Genomic DNA, 21,220 nt, shown 5'->3' on the forward strand with positions numbered 1-21,220 from the left:
AGTTGTTAAGGCAACGTAAGTTCCTGCCACATCTCACTCTTCTCATTGTCTCTATTTTATTAAGTGCCATGTTAATCAAAAGCAGCCATATAAAATCTTATCTTTATAAATAAAGCTATTCTGCTTCTGTTGTCTGAGATATTCCTCTTTCCTAAGAAGATGAGACAAAAAGTTGGTCTCTGTTGTTTTGAGAGGTGCCATTTCAAAATGACAGTGATAAAAAAGCCACCTGAGAGGTCTGTGCCCCTTTTGATAGTCATCAAAAACCATAACTGAAGCTAATGGTCACAAATTTGGGAAGAGTGCATAAAGTCAAGTAGCAAGATTGCTGCTTTTCCAAGAAAGGTTCCATTTCCATTTGCTAGAGACATCTGTACCCCAAAACAGGTTTGAAACATTCTTTTGCCACAACATCTATTATCATAAGAGGGAAAGGAAGGTTTATAAAACCAGAGTGCCAGAGAATGGGAATGATTAGCAGAGCAAGTAAAGCCTGAGAGATTCCCTCTGCTTTCTCATTCTGAGCGAATGACCCTACAAACATCATGTTCTGCTGTACCTTTAGTTCATCCTTGCTTTGGAAGTTGTCCAGTAAGTGCTGGAAATGAGTGTCTGACATCTGACGAAGCAAAGATAAAAGACAGGACACGTATTCTCCCTGTTGACCAAATGAGAAATTCTTTAGATCAGACAATCTGAAATTTTGTGCATACAAAACTCAACTCAGAGTAAGGTATAAAGGGAGGAGTCTGAAATGGCCCCAATGCCTATGAGAGGGAAAGCTATCATGCACATAGATTAAAAATACTGCATGTAGTTCTGGAATGACTCTTAATATTCAGGAATACATCTCTTAGAGACCTACCACAGCTGCTGTTTTTACATGGATTTTAACAAATGTTGTAGTCTAAACAAAAACCATTTAAAATCATTAATAAAGACATTAAAGAATTTCTCTCCAAGCATGCAGTTCTTGACAATCACCTTCTCAGTTACGTGCCTAACAAAGGTGTGACTGCTACACATGCGGGCGTACCAGGAATAATTTAAACAAATTTGCTGAGATACTGAAAACAGCATAGTGATAACAGCACAGGATCAGTACAGGCTACCAAAGGTGTTGGAATCTTGTAAATATTTGGCTTATTACTGCTCACCAAGCTAACTGCTGTCAATAGCTACAATATTAACAGTATTCCAATTAAGATACTCTGAATGTAGTTTGGGTAAGCCTATATGAGTCACAATTACATTTCTGGCCTGCAAAGCAGATGCACCCTGACCAGTTACCACAGTATCCCAAAGTGTTTTCCAAAGATGGGCTCCCCCATTTTACAAATCTGAAAGTAAAGCACAGAGAAGTTAAGCAATTTGTCCAAGATACTGAGTATGGCAATGGCAAGAAAGTAAGGAGTATGTCTTCTAACTGCCACTCCCTGTGAAACATGCAAGCTGCTTTCTAACCGATATCTAAAAAAGACTACACCTACTGCCGTGCTGTCAAATACAAACTCAGGAACAAATATGGGGGTATTCTGAACTTGGAATTTTCCTCTTCACTTTTACTGATTCTTAAATCAATAGATGCTCAAGCATCTGCCTGGAAGCTTTGACATGGGGTGAACTTTTACAGGGCTGAACTTCATTAGGAAAAAAGGCACACTCTTGCATGTATGGAACATGTGATAAATAACATTAAGTAAAAAAGCAGAAGTCAAAGGAAGATGAGATGTCACTGGATGCTGTACAATCTATTAAATGTCTTGTTCTTTATCAGGATTTTTCTTCACTCTTTCTATAAAATAGAAAGATATCATCTTTTCACTCGTGTGAAAAATGTGCCTTAGTGTTTGCCTGCCTCTGAGGTTTCAGCCATTTAACAAAAGAGCAAGACTAGAAAAGAGATGTCCTGTAAAACAGCTTAACATCACACATCGTGCAAAAGCTGTGTTAGAGATTCTACCAAATAGACTAGAATAGGCTAAACTAGCAAGGGCAATGAATCCAGAAAAGCTTATCAGCATTTCTGTTCTTTTTCTCCTGATTCACTACATGTTTAGGAAAAGAATTCCTTCCCTAGCTGTACGTTGTGAACATGAAAGAAAGATCTCCAGGGTGGTGCTAAGGGACTTGCCCACTTGGAATTATGGTATTCTCAGCCTTAGGAATCAGAGTCCGAAGCCCATTCAGGGAGGAAGCCCCGGGCAGCAACCCAGTTAGCATATGCCCCATGTTCTAATCACTAATTCTCAATCAGAGCTGAAAAGATAAACAAGAAAATAACCTGGAAATCCACAAGAGCCTCCTTTAGTCCTACTGCTCCTCGCAGACATCACTAGCACAGAGGAAGGAATGGATCAGTGACTTACTAAGGGAAAGAGACAAAGCCTTGGGCATACATGCAGGAGAGATGATAATGAGGTGCAGGTGGTGGTGAGGGACTGAACCAAAGGTTAGAGAGAAGCAGGTAATAGAAACTGATTGTTAGTTACTAACAGTGATTTCTGCTGTGCACTGCGGGCAACGCTGCCCTCTTACCGCCTCCTGAGACTGCGATTTACTCATGATTGTTAGCAGAGTTTGTAAAAGGACATCCAGGAGGCTTTCCACCATCATCTCAACCTCCTCCACGACATCTCCCTCCTACAGTAAGTGGTGAACAAACAGACAGTTAGAGACCGGAGAAGACTGGCAGAGAATTCTTTGAGCCAGCCATACCACAAACACGCGCTTTGGTAGAGACCTCCACAGTGGAGGTTCAAAGAAGTACAAACAAATTCAATATGGGTACCAGATACTGTTGTGATGCCAGCACGTTACCTCCTCCCTCTCATAGAAACATTCAGGGTCAGGGATGTAAAGGTAAATCTATAATCAAAGATCTGCATACATTCTAGAACACAACGGGGTCAGATTATGTTCAGTGCTCTTTATTCTATGGCAGCATTAATTTAGCTTATTACCCCGATACCTTTCATTTCATTCCTTTCACACAAAGCAGTAACTTGTTATTAGAAGTACTCACAGGTACAACTTATATTTAGCACTATGAGCTTCCTCCTTTAGAGTCAGGTGGGGAAACTTCACCACCCTCTGTTTGTGAGCACTGCTTTAAATGATCAAGTTATCGTTTGGATCAGAGTATTATATGATCATCAAAGCAGGGTGTTTAAACTCAGCAGCAATTTCTAGAAGTATGTGTGATTGCATTGATTGGATAATTTTAGAGTATTCACTTAACATGAATCATAAATTGCTAGTTACTGTCCCTTGCAGAACTACAAGTCCTAGAGCTGCGTAGGGCTTTTGAACTTCACTGACATCTAAGTTCTGGGTTTGGATAAGGAAAATTAAACTGTGTCAAATCAGGTAAATGAATATACTTTTTTTCCTCTCCTAACAGCAAGAACATCATGTAGTCAGAATGCTTTGAGTCACACATACAAAAGCAGACACAGATTACAAATGTTCTTTTGCTGACAGAAAACTAGCAGAAATTCATTTTCAGAAGAATCTTTGCAAAATCTCTATTAACTGACACAACTTGCTCAGCCTTCAATTTAAGTGAGTGATGGAATTGGAAAGTCAAGGAGCAGATTACCAAAGAACTGGTCTTGATTATGGAGAAGATACTACTCAGAATCCCAGAGCAGATGAGAAGTTCCTTCTGCTGTCGTAGGTGAAGGTGAATGTGGTGAAGAACCACTGGAAGCAGGATGCGTCGGGACTCTGAAAGAAGGAAAACAAGATCATAGTTCTTATAAAAGAGACCTGAATTTCAATTATCTTCATTCAGTAGCCTTTAGGTATCCAAACTTGTTTGCTGATAAATAGCATATTTAATTAATTGGTGCAAATTCTATCATATAGATTGCAGCAGAACACACTTCCAAGAACTGTATATAAAGAACTAATAGTACGTCTCATTACAAAAGTTTGTAAATGCAGAATACACAAACTCTTCAATATTGTTCCAGCTTGAAAGCAGCATTTGTGAACTGATACGTGCAGACCTTGATTTCCTATTGTTCAGACTCCTTCCTCACTTCAAGGTACTTTTCAGCTCTGTTGTCACAGCTAAGAGAGCTTCTCAAATATATGCCTCCTGGAAACTGGCTGATTTTTCTCATTTACCTGGCTTACCAACCTGAACTGTATTTAACGAGGGAGAGCAGGCAGCAGCTGCTGAAGACAGAAGCCAAAACAGAAAAAAATAGGGAAAAAAGTGGGAGGATGGCAAGGAACTGATAGGAGAGATGGAAGGGAAAAGAGCCAAGAAAAAGAGAATGGACCTTCCTTTAATTGCAAGATTGGAAGAGTAGGCAGGGTTGGCAGGTAAAAGATGTCTGGCAACTAGAATCATATTTTGAGAGATAGTAAGGACATGGGAGATTGCTGACCTGGGAGATGAGTACTGAGTGCACTAACTTCTGATTAGGGTAGATAAGCCCTATGGTGCTTTTAATCTTCTTCTATTACATTCATAATTTCATTCATTTGAAATAAACTCAATCTTCAGCCCTTAATCATTTAATCTGTCACAAAGAATTACTAATATGTTGATTTATACAAGCATGATAGTTACCATGTAAAGATTAAATACACTTTAAAAGAATGGTGGACTTCTCTTGTAATTGTCTTCCTGTTTCTTTCTCATGCAATTAGCTTGCTAGAAAGTAGATTAACCTTCCTATCTATGTCTTTGGAACTAAAGCAGTAAACAATTAAAGAGTAATATAATGTATGAAATGAGATTTGTTAAGGTACAGAATTTTATCAGACTTCAGTAATACAACTTATCTACAATGTATTTATTCATGTTTCCTAGCACAGAAAAACAAAGCAATACCCGATGAAGATATGTAACAATGTTGCTGCATAGACAAATAATTACCAAGTTTATTAGCTCTCAGTAATGAACTGTCTACAACAAAGCAACAGCAAACTCTATGGAATGTCTTCTTACTCTTACTTAAGAGCCAACCTTGGCTTCATCCCACCATCTTACCTGAGAAGGAGAACAGGCGGCTGTCGACAGTGCGTGCAATGGACTGCAGCTTAACGACGTCCATTGACTGCCCGATGTGCACCGTACTGGGCATGCTGCCCAGGGTGCCCCTCACAAACTCTGCTACTTCCTGCACAGTGAACATCTGCAACAGCTCATCAAAGATAGCGGGGAAGGAGTTCAGCAAAGCAGCCTGTAAAAAGCAAACAAAAAAGTTCAGAATTCTGAACTCTTTAAGTGCAGCTAAAGGCAGTGAAATAGAAACAACAGTAAAATTGAATTAAGGGTCTGGAAAAAGCTACTACGTAGTGAACTATGGCTGGAGTTAATGTTTTGCAGTACCTCAAGTTCATAGTGACCAAATCACTAGTAGTATATAAAAATCAAGTTCAGTTGCAATACTAAGTCGTATGGTAAGTTGAGCACAGTTCCTGTAGAACTTCGAAAGGCCATATTTTAGATTATAGCTTATAAAACAGAGAAAGGTATAGAAGAATAGAAAATAGTAAATTTTTTGCATGTTTATATTTTTTGAATAAATATAAAAAAGCGCTTCTGATTACATTAACTCAATATTGACTTTTTGTACTGAGGAACTACAAAAGCCAATTAAAGCTCTTCAGAAAATATTCTGAAGAACATGTTGACAGACCCTTAACCATGGCAATAACTGTCATGTGATATTACAGTATCTCTATAACAGGGATAAGGTGCAACTTCATGTGAAAGAGGCAACACATCATGCAAGTGAGTGTGCATGTGATTCTTGCAATAATGGATACTTCCAGTAAGCTGGAGCTATCCAACCAATGGGAGTGCAGAAACAGTATCACCACAACACACCACAAATTCTTCATCTGTTGTTTCACATCTCTTCAATTAATCCCCTACTCTCAAATTCCACAGACTTGGTGCCATAACTCCAAAATTTTACACTTCTTCTCCTCCTTTCGTTATGTGCTACCCAAAAGCCATCCCCATTTTCTTCCTTAAAGCTAATACAGATCCATGATGGTTACTGCAAAGACTGGTTTTCACACAATCTTCTTGGTTGGAAAAGACCTTCAAGATCACCAAATCCAACCACCAGCCTGACCTACTGGATACCACCACCAATCCTGGCACTGAGGGACATGTGCCACGTTCACACATCTCCTGAACACCTCCAGTGCTGGAGACTTCACCCTGTGCAGCCTACCCCAATGCCTGACTAACCTTCTCCAGTGAAGAACTCTTCCCAAATGGAAGATTCTGATTTTGCTGTCCTACTTCCAGCTGCCACCACTGTGCACACTTACTTGCTGTTTTCCCCTCATTTTTTTGAAGCTGTTCACACAACCCACACTGCCATCCTGCAGAAGTTCAAATGTACTAGGATTTGTAGAAGATTTCTGTTCAGCTTCACCCCACCTGAATCTTACCACCTATCATCATTTTCTTCTATTCTGCAAGATCTTCTCCTCATAGATTTCTCTGTTCCCTCATTCCATAAACACTTCTGAGCATCTTTCATGGCGGCTCTAACACTCGGAACGCCTCTTCTAATCTCATATAACAGACAGCTTCCTTTTTGCTGTGTCTTTTTTCTAAGCATCTTTTCCTTCAAACAGCTCTATGCATTTAATAGTCTCTGAGCAAAGTGTAAGTTATGTTTATAACTAACTTGGCAAACACTGAAGAGCCCATTAAATTATTCTGAATATAAATTTACCTCTTTCTTCTTCGTGCTTGTTATCTCTCTCAACATCTTGTCTTGTTACACTCAATTCAGATTACACAAAAACCCATATAGCCTCCTGGGTGTTGTCACCTATTTGTTGCTACATAGATACAATGTACTAACAAAATAAACAAATATGAATCATTTAAATAGTTCATGGTACTTTGGAAGGCTGTAACAGCTGCAAATCCATTAATCATCGTTATCTTTAGGATAATGCAAACAGAATTACAATACTGCCCCAACAAATTATTACAGGAGTTTTCCTTAACTTATTTCTATTACTATGATGCAGAAAGATTGCTGTGGCCATCAAGAATTTCCAGTAGCAATCTAAGGAGACGCATGGGATCTCTTCAGGAAGCTTTGGATCTGTCTTGAGAACAGCTGTATTGCTGCAGCAGTTCCTGGAAGGGCCCTTTCCAGTGTAAGAACTTAAAGTGTTCCAGAGCATTATTCTTGTCAAACTACTTGCCTGGAAGTAAGGAGCAGTTTTTATCTCACTGCTGAAAAAGGCTGCACTGAGATCTAATATCCTGGATAAAAGAAATGTGAAGGAAATTGTATTTACTGAGGCCTCAAACATTTCTGTGTAACAGTTGTCCAAGTTTCTGAAACTCATATATTATCTCCTCGGTTTGCCTAAACAATGTGATTTATGCAGTCTTGCATATGCCCTCAACAGTGTATTTCTGAAGTGCTAATGCTATCAGCTGTTCTATCAATTACTGAAATATTCCACATTTCCTAGTTCTAAAGCACCAGCCACTTAGACATTAAATTTCAGTTTATATGCAGGAAAAGATGGATTGGGATAAGGAAGGAGGATTCACTGGGAACATCCATGATGAAATACTTGAGCAGTTTTGAGGATCATTACTTACAAAATTAAATGTCGGCCTTGAAGTGCCACCACTTTTTTGTGGAGCACATGTCCCAGCTCCGCTCACCTGACCTCCAGGCTGAGAGGCCTATGGGGCAATTGGGATCAAAGGGCAACACAGTGGCACGGGGAAAACAGAACAGTAAACTTTTCAAAGATTAAACAAGGACAAACTTTCCAAATTACAAAAGTCTAGAGCAGAGATGGTAAGAAAAAAAAAAAAAAAGCAGAGAGAAAGGGAAAATAACCCCATCCTCAAATCTAGTTTCTCTCTGTACCTGTGATCACTCCAACTAGAAACCAAACAAACCCAACCTAAACATCCTGTGTTCACCAGATGCTGTTCCCACTCACCGTCTGAAAGAATCTGTGCACTGATTTCTCATGCTTCTCATGAGATTTGTCATTTCATTATACCCATTAATGAGTGATTAAATAAAAGAGTAGAGCAACTCTTCTCAAAACCTTGCAGAACACCTTAAGAAAGAGATCACGCTGCTGGCAGCTTCCCTAACCACTGGAGTCACTCTGTTTTGTTGTGACATTCACAGCAAATGCTGCTTTGACAGGTTTCAGTAGGTGTTCAAAACATCTGCAAATCATAAATTAGTAATTACAAATCACCTTCATATTACCAGGACGTTCTAGGTGATCCATCTCTGAGATTTCCTGAGCGGAGGCATACACATTATATTTAACATTATTATTCAGATCTTTTAAACACAGAAGTATGTCATTTAGCACAGTGCTCTTTCAAATATGAAATCAGATATTGCAAAATCCTCACTCACTTTGGGTGGTATCTGTAGCCCACAGAAGTGACAGTGAATTCATCTGGGCCACATTTAAAATAACGTATTAAATGAGAGCGTAGGTATCACAGCCTGCTGCAGTCAGGCTGAATGCCATTCTAACTAATGTTAGACTATGCTGGAATTAAATTTTCCAGATTGAGAGTACATCAATTGAACTCCTCCACAGCAGTGTTGCTGTGACCTCTATTTTCAACGTGAGCTCCTGTAACCAAGGATTTAGAATTCCTTTAGGACAAATGTAAGACACATGGGAGACTTGGCAATATATTTTACTTTTGTGAAGAGGAGAAATTGAATTATCACGTGATGAGTTGTTTTCCTCTTGAGACTCCACAGTTCAGCACCTGTAACTGACGTGGTGCAAAGACACTCTCTAGTAAGACTGACTACGCTGCTTTTCAGTATCATCACATTCTTAGAGCAAGAACACTATACTAATCTGCACTCAACTGTCACACGCCCATATACTATCATGGCAGAAAATAGCTGCCCTTTGGCTCGTCAGTTGAAGTGTAGAAAATAGCAAACCTGTGTGAAGATGAGAGTCTCAGAACTCCTGCTGTCCAAGCTGAGCACAAATCTGATGGACTGGAAAAGCTCTTGGATGCTGGAGCGGAACTGCTCCTCCTCCATTCCGCACGTAGCTCTGGAGTAAAGGATCCGAGATTGGACAATGAACTTGAAAAGATATTCCAAGGCCTTAGGGAGCAGGAGAGGGAGGAAATTAAGATTGAGAGAAAGAAAAATACAGGAGCTTTAAAGAGAACCAGGAAAGGAGCATAATTCTTCAGTTTTAAAAAAGAAAAAGAAAAACAGGTTCTATTAAGTTTTATAATTCAGTTAAAGAAGCACTTCTCATACACAAGCATTCATACTCAATAATCTCTGTGGCAAGAATGCCTCACTAATAACAACAAAAAATAAGCATGCATTTAATTCAAGTAGATAAAGTCAGTTTACACAGTCTGAGGAAGATTTTGGTGAAGACAAGAGATTTACAGTTTGCTAATGACTTGGCATAGGGACTGTATCTGAAGAAGCTGTTTTCCTGTCTTCATTCACATTTTACCTTTAATTACTTGAGTTTGCTGATCTGGGTTAAGATAAGTGGCCGGTCAGTGGAACAGAAAAAGGGTTACCTGGATAAAGAACTGTCTGCCTTTCAATAGGAACACAACAGCAAGGTCTGCCTTTATTTCTGACAGCCACAGGTACAGACAGAAGTGAGTGCAGACACAAACAGAAAACAAGCGTGGCACAAGAAGCCCACAGCAGTAGCCAGCAGCAGCTTTGCTACACTATGTACACATCTTTTTATTTCCAGCTGGGGTAACTTCATGAGCCTTCCTTTTATCATCTCATGATCATGAAGAGCACCCACCAGAGGAACAACCTGCACAGAACGTGGTATTTAACACCAACATGCATAGGTTGCTCCAAAAGTAACGCTTCCCATTTATCTCTATGGAAACAATAACAGGTTGTCATGGTTTTATGTTTTTTGGTTTTCAGTATTCCACATAAAAACATCATGTACTGGAAATAAAGTGTTAATGCTCCAATTCCAGGTACCTGTCCCTATACATTACAGAAGTCATGAGATCTGACCCTTCCAGGTGGGGCGGTCTCTTACTGCCTGGCAGTGGGTGCTGGAGGTGCTTTCCTAGCCGTTCCAAGCTTTTCAGGTTTGACTCGGTCTCAAGAACTCTCTCTCATAGCTTATTTGATTTATTAGTCTCAATTTCAATTAGATTATATTATATTATCTTGCATTCCAATATCATAGTTAGTAAAATAAGTTTTCCTCCATAGATTGTTGCCGCTGTTTTTTTTCCTCCCTTCCTTCCTTCCTTCCTTCCCATTTTGTGGGGCCAAGATGGTGGGGGGGCAGGGGCCTACTGCCCCCTGTCACGGGCATAGATTGATCTAGTTAACTCTGTGACACAGGTATAAGGAACACAGTAACACTATTTGATAGAGCAAACTTTCAGCTACAAAACACTATTTTTCAACACAGCCACCACCATTAACTGTGCATTTCTGCTAGCAATGAACAAGAGCTCATAAAAGTCTGCAGAGGTACAGGTGAGCACTGTCACTGTCACCACTGCTGAAACACAACTGTGCTCACATCCCCACTGTATGGTCCCCACGGATGTTCAACAAGTGTCAATAGGTGCCATATTTTTCTGTATGGATGAATTCAGTGATGCGTCTTTACTTCATACACACTTCCATATCAGATGTCATTTTGTCAGCGTGCCCCTCTGCCACCATCACTTGTTCAGCAACAAAATATAATGGAGTACTGGCAGAAAGGTTCAACCTCTGCTGCCAACCCAACAACATTCACCTCTAATGTTGTGGGCCACCATCACAAAATAGAAGGCATTGCTTTCAGAGCAGCCCTCTCAATGTGTGATATAGATGCTGCAGCCTGGAGGATTGACAAAGAGGATATTTTTGTAGGAAAGTGGTAATTTGATCAATGACACGTCTAGAAAGTCTGAATTTGCAACCTAAACACCTTTAGGTAAAACTCTGTAAATGCTATTAGAGCTCCTTTTATTTGGCACCTGTGTCAAGGAACGATGACACATTGTTCTATACAGCCTGCAACAAGCTTGCCAATCTATCAAAGGCCTTCAGAGACGCTGTGATGACAATGTCATACTCCACTCACAGACAGAATGCCTTTTCCATCATTTGGCACATATAACAGTCCACACTGAAACACACCAAATATCAGTGACATTTAGACTTCACTCTTCCCTCAGTGCTTAACGTGACAGACCATTAAGAGAACATTAAGGAAGACAGATGTATAGTCTGATGTATCCTCAGAACTCAGCACAGGAAACAACCAGCCTGCAATTCACTAATCATAGTTTATAAAGAAACATTAGAGCTATTACACTGACTCAAAATAATTCTTGCCTGCCTCATTGTTTGGGAGCTTAAAGTAATTCCAATGACAAATTTTACTCCCATTTATTTTTTTGCATCCATAAGATGCTTGAGCCACCACACTATAATACATATTTGTGTATTATATGCAATGTCACGTTCTAAGCTTTAGAATGCTACAGCTTTAAGGACAGAAAATGAGAAAGCTTTCATAAATCCATCACAGATTTCAAAACCCTGGTGATAATTACAGCTATTTTTTCAGTAACCTGGCAGGACTCTACTTATATCTCTGCAGTAGAGCATCTCCCAGTGTAGCTTCCTTACTCCAAAGAACTCCAGCAGGAAATAACACCTTACACTTCTGTCTGTTTCCAGACAAAGGTGAGTTGGTTCACAGCAGTCTGCTCTTTAAGGTTAGCAACTCTGCTGCTAACACAAAATAAGGCAAGTCAAGATCTGACAGGTTTTATGGGCTTGGTATAGACAACCAGAATTCAAACGTGAAAACTCATGACTTTAATTTGAAGACTGTTTTGCAACAAATCAGAGGATTTTTGTCTGCAAATCTGTAATTCTTTGTTGGAAGTGTAATGGCAGGCTTTCAGCCTTGGCACAGACACCTAAACTGCTGCCTAATGTGAATCCAAAACGACCAACCAAAGAGTTCACTCTATTCACGCAGGCAGCTGAGGAGGTAAAAGCACAAACCAAGCCCTGTTAGCACACATCAGCACTTGGACTAACTTTGCATTTTACTACTTAGAAAACCCCAGATATGACACACACAGGCCCTTAAACATGTAGAAGTGCACTGAAGATATTCAAACTTTCTATTATGTTCAGGATAATATAAAAAGAGAGATGTCAAAAGGAAAATAGTATCACATTAGAAAAAGTTCCTTTGAAAAAGAGGTTCCAGCAGCTGAGTGTGCATCTGTTACTCGCAATCAGCTGTCTGAAGTCTCATGGTACCATCCCATGAAAAACTGAAATGATAAACACAATCATAACCTCATTTCCTCTCAACCAAATAATCCTCAAATTTTACCAGTGGTGCTCCAGCAGGGAAGAGAAATGGGGAAAGAAATGTGCATGTAGATAACACATGTCAAACAATTTCTACTTACTGATGAGTAACCTTCCTTTCTTCTCTGAGGGACTCTCCGTATGCATGTTCACTCGTGTGAACGCAGCAGAGCACACCTCAACTTGCATGGATTACCTGGTGCTCAGCTTCCAGAAGAACTAAAAGCAGAAGACTACTCTAACAAACACAGCATCGTTTGGAAGCTGCTACAGGTAATTATACAGGTAAAGTGTTGGATAAATTTCAACAGGTGTAGTAGATAACAATACTCTTCACAGACATCACTAGAATCACTTATGCTTTCAAGTACTATGCTCAAACACCACTGGATGACCTTAATGTAGCATACTCCAGCGAACAGTCCAACAGCACATCTGGACTCATCTGCCATAGAGATGAAAAGCCTGTTCAGTTCCAAAGGCAAAGCATACCTGATGTTCAGAGTATGCACAGATGAATCAACCTTAACCAAACTTGCTACGAGAAAAAGCACAGATGACTTTCCTAAGTCAAGACACCCAAACATCACTTTAGGACATAACCTGGAGTATGTAGAACAGGTGACCTTATCATACACACAGCATATATAAAGATGATTATTAGTTCTCAATGTCTTCACTGTCCTAACCAAAATGAACAAAAGTAATCTTCAAAAAGCCACCTTTAAAAATACAAGGAAATAAATATGTAGGCAGTCTCAAAGGACAGCCCCAAACAAGACACCAACATTCAGTTAAAATCCCGTAAGTAACTAGATTATCAGCTAAAGAAGGATGTCCTGGTTTTGCTGGCCTTTAAGGAAACTCACTGGAGCTTTTGTGGAAAACATGAACATCTTTCTTACAAATAAACAAAAGAATATCTGCATGCTGCTCATTCACCAAACTAAAATACAGTAGTCTATATGGGCATCCACTTCATGTTCAAGAGTACCCAGCAAACTTCTTCCTGCTCCTGGCAACGAACAGAGTACTTGCTTTAAGTGCAGGAAGCATCTATTCTGCATTACTAAGATAAAAAGCGCAGAGATTCAAGTGGAGGTACCAATTAGAGTCTTGTGAGAGCAGGTAAGAGACTTGAGGCAAAGTTTAGAAAAGCATTAACAATAAAAGAAGGAGCAAGTCCTAGAAGCAGGCTGTACAGGGTGGAATGACTGCAATCATCCTAACAATTTTCTATTGTTCTTAGAAAAAGCAAGACTGTAGAAAATACAAATCACCAATGAGGTAATTACTTCTGAATGAGATAATTAGGAGTAAGTCCGGAAAGACTGACATTTCTTTTGGAAATTCAGAGTGAAGAAAACAGTCTGGAGAATTCTGCAGTCTCAAAAGGCAGTTTGAGAATATAGTTCTGAATGCCTCACCGCCCTGGCTGCCATTGCTCAAAAAATATGGGTTTTCATGAAATCAGCTGGGAAGTACAACATTGCTTGAGCCTCTGCCAAACACTGACCTTTTTCTTTTCACTGATTCATGTAAAACCTTGTGGCAATGGTATGGTTCAGCTCCAGAACACGGATATGAAGATGAGACTTCCTGAGATCTGAGATCTTGCTTTTTAAGTGGATGCCTTGATATAGGCAAAGCCATGTGTGATTACACCACCAGGAAATGCCAGAAGTTGAAACTGCACTGCCTAGAGACATTTCACTAGTTTTGTCATGTCTAGCAGGAAAGGTAAAACCATCTGTGAGGCTAACCATGGAGACTCCTGCTACAGAATTCTCCACGTAGGCACAGGCAGGTGTATTTGGATGCAGCTTACACGGAACTTGGTATGGGCAATAAGCAAGGAAAATGATGCCACGTGTTCTAGGACAGCTAGAGAAGTCCCTATGTGTCACAGAACATTCCAGGTCTTACAGAAGTTCTCCGAGAAGAAGTCTAGAGCAAGGAAAATCGTTTATGAAATAGTCTAGAGCAGTGCTTGTTGACGCTAAGGTCTGGATTAGAATCATATGAGATATCTGCATATCCGTCATGTCCATGGGGAATCAAGAAAGAAAATGAAGACCTTAACTTGAGCCTCCAAGATCTACTTGTGAAGCCAACTGTTCACCTAAAAATGTAGCAGCAACCACAGTGGTAGAGGATGCACTGTTAGGTCTGAAGAACTTCTGCTGTTCATTGCTAGGAAAGGGGCTGTCAGGTCTTCTAAGTGACCCTACTCACTGACAGGACAGCTGCTGACGAAGCAAACACTTCAGATTCCAAGTAAGCAAAGAGCTGCTTTGGCATCCTTGAAAGAATTTATTAATTTACGTATTTTCAAACAGCATGTTGAATAACTGACCATCTGAAAGACATTCTAACGTCATACTTTCACAGTTGCTGAAGAGAATTAATATGAGGTTCAACAAATTTCACTTAGGAACAATATCATACATCTGCATCTGCTGCAGTGCATACCAGTGAATAGTCTGGGGGGCAAGAAAGCCTTCTCTCAGCCATTCCAGTTAGGGATCTGCCTCCTGCTTCACTATTTTAACACATTCCTTTGCAATTCCAAAAAATGAGCAATGAGGATGGAAACAAACAGAATGAGAAAGCTGAGAATTCCAACAGAATTTCAAGAAAATTCATCTTTGGCCCATTTTTACTATTCCCTGTGGAACTGTGGTTGAAAAATATTACAAGTAAGTAGTTTCTAAATACATAAATATCTACAAAAGACAAAGTAAAAACTAATATACTGTTCACATAATTGAATTGCTCAGGTTGGAAAAGACCTTATAGATCAAGTCCAACTGCAACCTCACCATATACCCAAACTCTAACAATCCACTACTAAATCGTCCATCTTCTAAGTATCAAGATCAGGAGATCCTGACAGCCAGTTAAAAGTAGGGATGCTATACCATTCAAATTCTCGAAAAACAAAAATTACTTTCTCAAAAATGTTGAATAAATTAGACCAAAGGAGGCAAAGCAAAGCATAAAAATACCACAAAAGGGAATGAAAAACAGTGATAAAATCTGAAATGTATACCAAGACACAAGTACAAAGACATTCACAAGAAACAACTTCTAACTTTCCCATGCTTTTCCCAGAACTTAAAGCAGCAATGTGTGTGTGCATGTGTGCTTTTCACCTGTGACACGCTTCACTTGGGACGTGAAAAAGTGAGAAAAGTGAAAAAAAAAGAAAAAATCTCTGCCACTGATTCTAGTTTTAAAAGCACCCAGACTCAGAATGTTTGAATGTAAGCCTGCCTACAGTAAGAGGGTACAGATGGACAATCACTCAAAGACACTTTCCTGCAAAATTTGGAATCATGTATTTACGTGCATTCTCTTTCTCTCTTAGAATTACTTGTAGTAAAATACATATTTCATTTATTCTCTGAATTCTCTGTAATTAGTATAAAAATTATTCCCTTGACTTCACACAACATTAGAAAGTTGGGCCTTCTTTCAGCATCATACTCTTGTCAGGGAACCAATGATAAATGGTAGAATTTCCAGCTTCTTAAAACAGGATAGAACTTCCATTGGTGACACAATGAAGCTACGTCACAGCCACAAATGGAAACTGTACCTCTGATCTATGGCACCTCTCCTAATACATTTAAAATCACTGTTCCTTAAAGTGCAAGGCGTAGACATAAATATATGTAACACGTGCATATATGTGCCACTGAAGTCCCACTTAAATCTCCTTAAGGCTTCAAAAAGACTTAAGAAGATCTGGTTCTTTCACTGTTTTCTGCAGAAGAGTGAATCTATCTCCCCCTAACATTACACTTTTGGCAATAAAAAAATAACTTTAGTTAAACATGTAAGATGCCAACGACAAACAGCCCTTGATTTTATCTGCAGCTTCCTCAGCCCTTCACAAATGAAACGGACACATAAATATTTCTAATGCATACATACTCTCATTGCCTCCTGGATGTGATCTTGGCGTACAAGCTCAGCTGAACGGTCCATGTACCACTTCAAACATCGGATCAGTTCTCTGAATGTAACAGCAAAAAGAACAGTAACACGAAGATTAGCCACCACTGCCGAGTTTAAATAATATTCAATCACAATTGCTTCAGGATAGATCTTTACCAGTGCACATTGTTCAGAGGCTGTCCCCTTCAACTTCTTTATCGTTCAGCTCAGAATTTGATCAAACCTGCTTTTTGCATAGCCTTCTGCAACAGCAGACATTAAAGTGGTTGCAAATACGACTGTACAGCCTGTCTCTTGCACTTAACTCATTTCACACATTTTTAGCAGCATTCTTTCTCATCCCTACTTAATCAGCCTGTGGGAGGATGGTGAGAAGGTGCCCAAGGAGGTGAAGTTGCTGCTGGGGCAGCAGCAACAGCAGCTTCAATACGATTTTAAAATTAGTCAGGCAGCAAACATTTTAGTTCTAAGGAAAAATCTATTAAAAATAAAGTCTAATTTCAGTCCACTCCAATCATCAGCGACAGTGGTGCTACCTACTGAATTTTACACAACATATGCATTTATTTAAATTTCTAAACCAGAAAATAATTTCTTCCGTGTAATTGACATAAACTATAAAACCACCAAATGATACTATTAAAGATAGAACTATATTGCTTGCCTTTATCAAAATTGAGATCAAGACATACTCTACCCTTTTGTAATGAAATGTCAGGCCTCCTCTAAGTAAGCAGTGTTTAGAAACCGAAGATCACAAAGAACCATCTTCCTGGAGTGCACAATACCATTTGGACTACCTTAAAGAGCTGTGTTTAAAACATATTTACTAGGCATCAGAGTGAAAAAAGTGATTATTAATACAAGGCAGAACACCTTTTAGCCTCTGTACATGACAACGCCTTCCAGTGTTGTGTACTATCCACAGTTCTTTGCCTGTCATTGTCAGTATTTTGGTAAGTAAAACTAAAACCCTGAATGGTAAGTCATACTGCTTTCCTAATCATGTCTGTCTTGTTGCTTGATGCAAAACTCAAAAAATTACACTAGAAAATAAAGCAGAATCTTCAAAGTAACAGCGAAAATGAAGATTCTGATCCACTGAAATAAAGACTTACTCTAATAAAATGGAAAACCATCACCTTACATAAACGCCTGTCTATTTTGGAAGAAGTAATGACAATTAGTTCTGCAAGCTTTCACACACATCCTGTATTCCAGTGTCCTTGGACAAGAAATGTATATACTCTTGCACCTCATTAGCTGACAGATTGACAAGGAGGTGTTGCTGAGTGACATTTATAAAACAATGAAAATAGAATTTGTCACTTCAGAAAGGCAAAGTAAAAATCAACGTCTGCTTGTTTCTGGCAACAATACAATGAGCAGCTTTTCTCTGAAACTGTGCTGGAAAAATTTTGTCCAGATAGTTCTATTTTTGAAAACCTCTGCTAACACAAACATTATGACTCTTAGTGACATCATTCAAAGGCTTCTAACACCATCTCCTGAAGTGATGGATAAACAAAACTTACTTATAAGCCAGTGCTCCTGCAAAGTGCTTCTGAATGTAAGTGTCCATCACAGGTCGAAAATGAAAATACTTGCTGTCACGCAGCAGATTTATGATGAACACCTGTAAGAGATGAAGCAGTGAGCCCTCACTGAAGGAAACTGCACAGTGTTCTATAATAAACAAGACAACGGAACAACAAAACACATGATTTTCTTTAAACAGTCAATACTTTCATTATGAGATGTTATTGCATGCTTCTCCCAAGTGATAGCGAATACTGCTCCCAACCCAACTGCGGGTTGAAGCCATCCGGAATTAGTATATAAATTAAAAATCACTGACCATGAGATAAAGAAAAGCAACAGTTCATCAGCTTACCAAAGACTGAAAGACCAGCAAGCCATACTTCTCGGTGTTGTCATCCAAAACTACAAACAGTGTGTCCAGAATGTCTTGAAGGAACTAAAATGACATTATTGAACAATAAGTTTCAATTGTATTCAAAATAAGAACTCTATGCCCTGCTTGAATTATGTCACGCATGTTGATGCCTTTGTAAACCCAAGGACAAACCATCTCAGGTTCATGCATAAGACAGATTTTCATTTGTTTTTACTAAGAATTTTTCCCTTCACAAGCAATATTTCTAAATGAAAATAACAGATAAACGAGAACAAAAATAAGAAATACGTACTACACATAAATATAACTGAGTGTTCCTTTCTCTGTCAGCTGAGCTGACGTAAGTGCTATATAGGTGGCAAAACAATGTAGCTTAATTATCATAACATCAGAGTGTATTGGATGCCATTCTCATCAAATTTAAGACATGGCAGCACATTAAATGGTGCTCCAAATTATGCTTAGTATTGAAAACTTTTGTTATAGGAATGAAACTACGGCTCTTACAACAAACATTAATTGATTCAAGCTACATAGTGCCAATGGTTTCTCCCATCTGTAACACTGCTGACAACTCAGTGACTTCCTTTACTTTTCTCAGAAAGAACGACTGTGAAGAGGAATGCTGAAGGTGCAGTCAGCTGCTGCTTCTGTCCTCATCATTTTGCAATCTATTTTAATTACATTTATCAGGTGGAGAACAAGAAATAAAACGCAACAATTTATGATGTCTCTGAGAAGATAAAATTTCTTCTTTCTGAATTATTGCATTCTGTTCTTCATATCCCAATGCCAAATGGCAGCCAACTAAGGGATGGAATCAACTGCATTTCCTCTTGGAATAATATTTTCTTCTTCTTTTTTTTTTTTTTTTAAATTTTCCCTATAAAAAAACAAATACTTGTACTGCTTTGCAAACAAATGTATTAAATATGACCTTCTTCAGTAATTTCAGTACACACTGGGTATCATCCTCTCATGTTATTTTTACACGTGCTATCATGAAAGATAAAATTAAGATATGGCAACATTTAAATGAGTTACAACAAAGTGGCATAAACTCCTAATCAAATGATGGGACTTATGTTTGACATCGGTGCTCTGTGCAACAGCACCACTTCACAGCTCTGGGACAGTGAAGTGCAGGATGGTGCACTTAACTTGCAAGGTTTCAGATTTGTTTTTCCTCTACACAGAGGTTTCAAATATATTCTCAAAACAGAAACGCAGATCAATTCCACTAGCTGTTTCAAAAGCTAAGACTTCTGTGTCAGCTCTGTTTTCATCACTCTAGAAATGACCACAGTTTCCTGTTTTCAGGGAATACCTTTTTGAAAATACAACTGGAACAGAAAAGCCTGCACCAAACACCACTAACAGAGCTGTGTTCCCATTAGGAAACAGCATGGCTCAGTGGGGGCAGGTCTACAAAGCAGAACTGTGAGTGCTGAGGATGATGCTCACCGTACAGGTGGATGAGGTTATTTGTCTTTGGACTACAGCAGGTTTGATCCTGCGGATTGGATATCATTCGTTTTTGGAGTGTTCAGTTTCGTATTACAAAAATCCCTATTTGTACACTTTGAGACAGCATGAAACAAAGTATAGCAAGAAGTAACAATCAGATGTGCACTGCAGGTATCAATTAGCTTATTAACACTGATACATCCAAAGACATTGGATACATTTAATTACATATAGTACCTTAACAATTTCCTCGCCACTGACATGTCTCAGTCTTCCTAGAATATCCATCACACGATCGGGGTAAGCTTTCCATTTCAAGAGGGCAAGCAAATCCACTGCAGAACAGTAAGAGAGAAAGAGATAGAATCCATATACAAAGGGCAGAAGGGCAACTGCAGACCCAACTGAGATTCATTATGCTACAGTTCTGCTCTTGTTGCAGCTCACATATCTTAAAATTAAAAAAATGAAAGAAAAACAAGAAGGAAACCAAACAGTAAGAACAACATTACTAACAGAAAGGATGGAAGAACTGAAAAGTCTTAGAACGGTAAAAATACTGCTACCTTTCCTATAGCACTGCACTGTGAAAAATACATTTTTTTGCCTTCCTGTGCCTCAGGAACTTTGCTATAACAAGTTTTCGTTTCCTTAGTAGTTCTGCAAGAGCCAAAAAAACAAATTCTAGGATTGTGTCAAAGTGCCACTTTTTTTTTTTGTTCTTTAATCATCTAATTAAAATTATCTTTGTTTTAACAGTTTACTCATGTCGTGCACTTACAGAAATGCCTGTCATTTTTCTGCCCTTACTCAGTATTTCTTAAAAAACAAACAAACAAACAAACAAAACAAAACCAAAAAACCCAAAACAACCCAAATAAAACCCCAGTCCAACAATCAAACAATAGTTTCTGCTCATGTCAATACAGCACACAAATCTGCCCATAAGCAATTCTGAAGTACCAGCTACTTACCATTCTGGGTCAGTTTGGTAGAAGAAAGCTGTGTGGAAACAGAAAAGGACTCTTTGGTACTGCGCTGGAAAATGAGACTGGAAGGAATATTGGGGCAGCCGTTGTAGTCTTCTTTGCAGCAGGGCAGCCCCAGGTAGAGCGCATGGTTATTAAACGTGCTGTTCTCATCACACTGCAGACACAGGAAAGGGGATGGAATGTTACCTGGTCTATTTATTTTATTTCACACACACGTCCTGATAGCAATTGCTTGGCAGTACTTCTATTGATCTTTTGGGTGCACACAAACACTAGTAAGGAAAAGCTGTGCTTATCACCTCCAGGGCTTGTGTGTACACAGAGGAGACTCAGTTTTTAAAAAAAAGTCACCTCCTAACTACTGACTGTTTTGATCCTATCAGCACCTTCCAACTTAGTGCTGCTGTCTGAAAGTCATAGTGAAGAAATAAACCAAGGTAAATCAATATGGTGGAAAGAAAAAATACAAAAAAAAAACAACAAAAGAAACCCAACACCCAAAAACTCTCCAAAGTGTC

General features: G+C 39.0%; 1 protein-coding gene across 9 annotated transcripts in view; it reads right to left on the minus strand.

Annotated features, from left to right (window-relative positions):
* Positions 1 to 21,220, minus strand: part of DOCK3 (dedicator of cytokinesis 3) — a 187,460-nt gene that overhangs the window by 48,187 nt on the left and 118,053 nt on the right. For 8 of the 9 annotated variants that reach the window (XM_090147873.1, XM_090147877.1, XM_090147878.1 and 5 more), the window contains 10 exons: positions 20,685 to 20,856; positions 19,948 to 20,045; positions 18,220 to 18,303; positions 17,861 to 17,961; positions 16,302 to 16,383; positions 8,955 to 9,125; positions 5,009 to 5,201; positions 3,602 to 3,729; positions 2,497 to 2,643; positions 560 to 658 (listed from right to left, as the gene is read on the minus strand). In XM_090147873.1, coding sequence (XP_090003999.1) covers positions 560 to 658; positions 2,497 to 2,643; positions 3,602 to 3,729; positions 5,009 to 5,201; positions 8,955 to 9,125; positions 16,302 to 16,383; positions 17,861 to 17,961; positions 18,220 to 18,303; positions 19,948 to 20,045; positions 20,685 to 20,856 — 1,275 coding nt within the window. The remainder of the gene's footprint in view (positions 1 to 559; positions 659 to 2,496; positions 2,644 to 3,601; positions 3,730 to 5,008; positions 5,202 to 8,954; positions 9,126 to 16,301; positions 16,384 to 17,860; positions 17,962 to 18,219; positions 18,304 to 19,947; positions 20,046 to 20,684; positions 20,857 to 21,220) is intronic. The other variant, XM_090147874.1, reaches the window with a different exon arrangement.

Source organism: Phasianus colchicus, chromosome 11, assembly GCF_987193195.1.
Source record: "Phasianus colchicus chromosome 11, bPhaCol1.hap1.1, whole genome shotgun sequence".
NCBI classification, from domain to species: Eukaryota; Metazoa; Chordata; class Aves; order Galliformes; family Phasianidae; genus Phasianus; species Phasianus colchicus.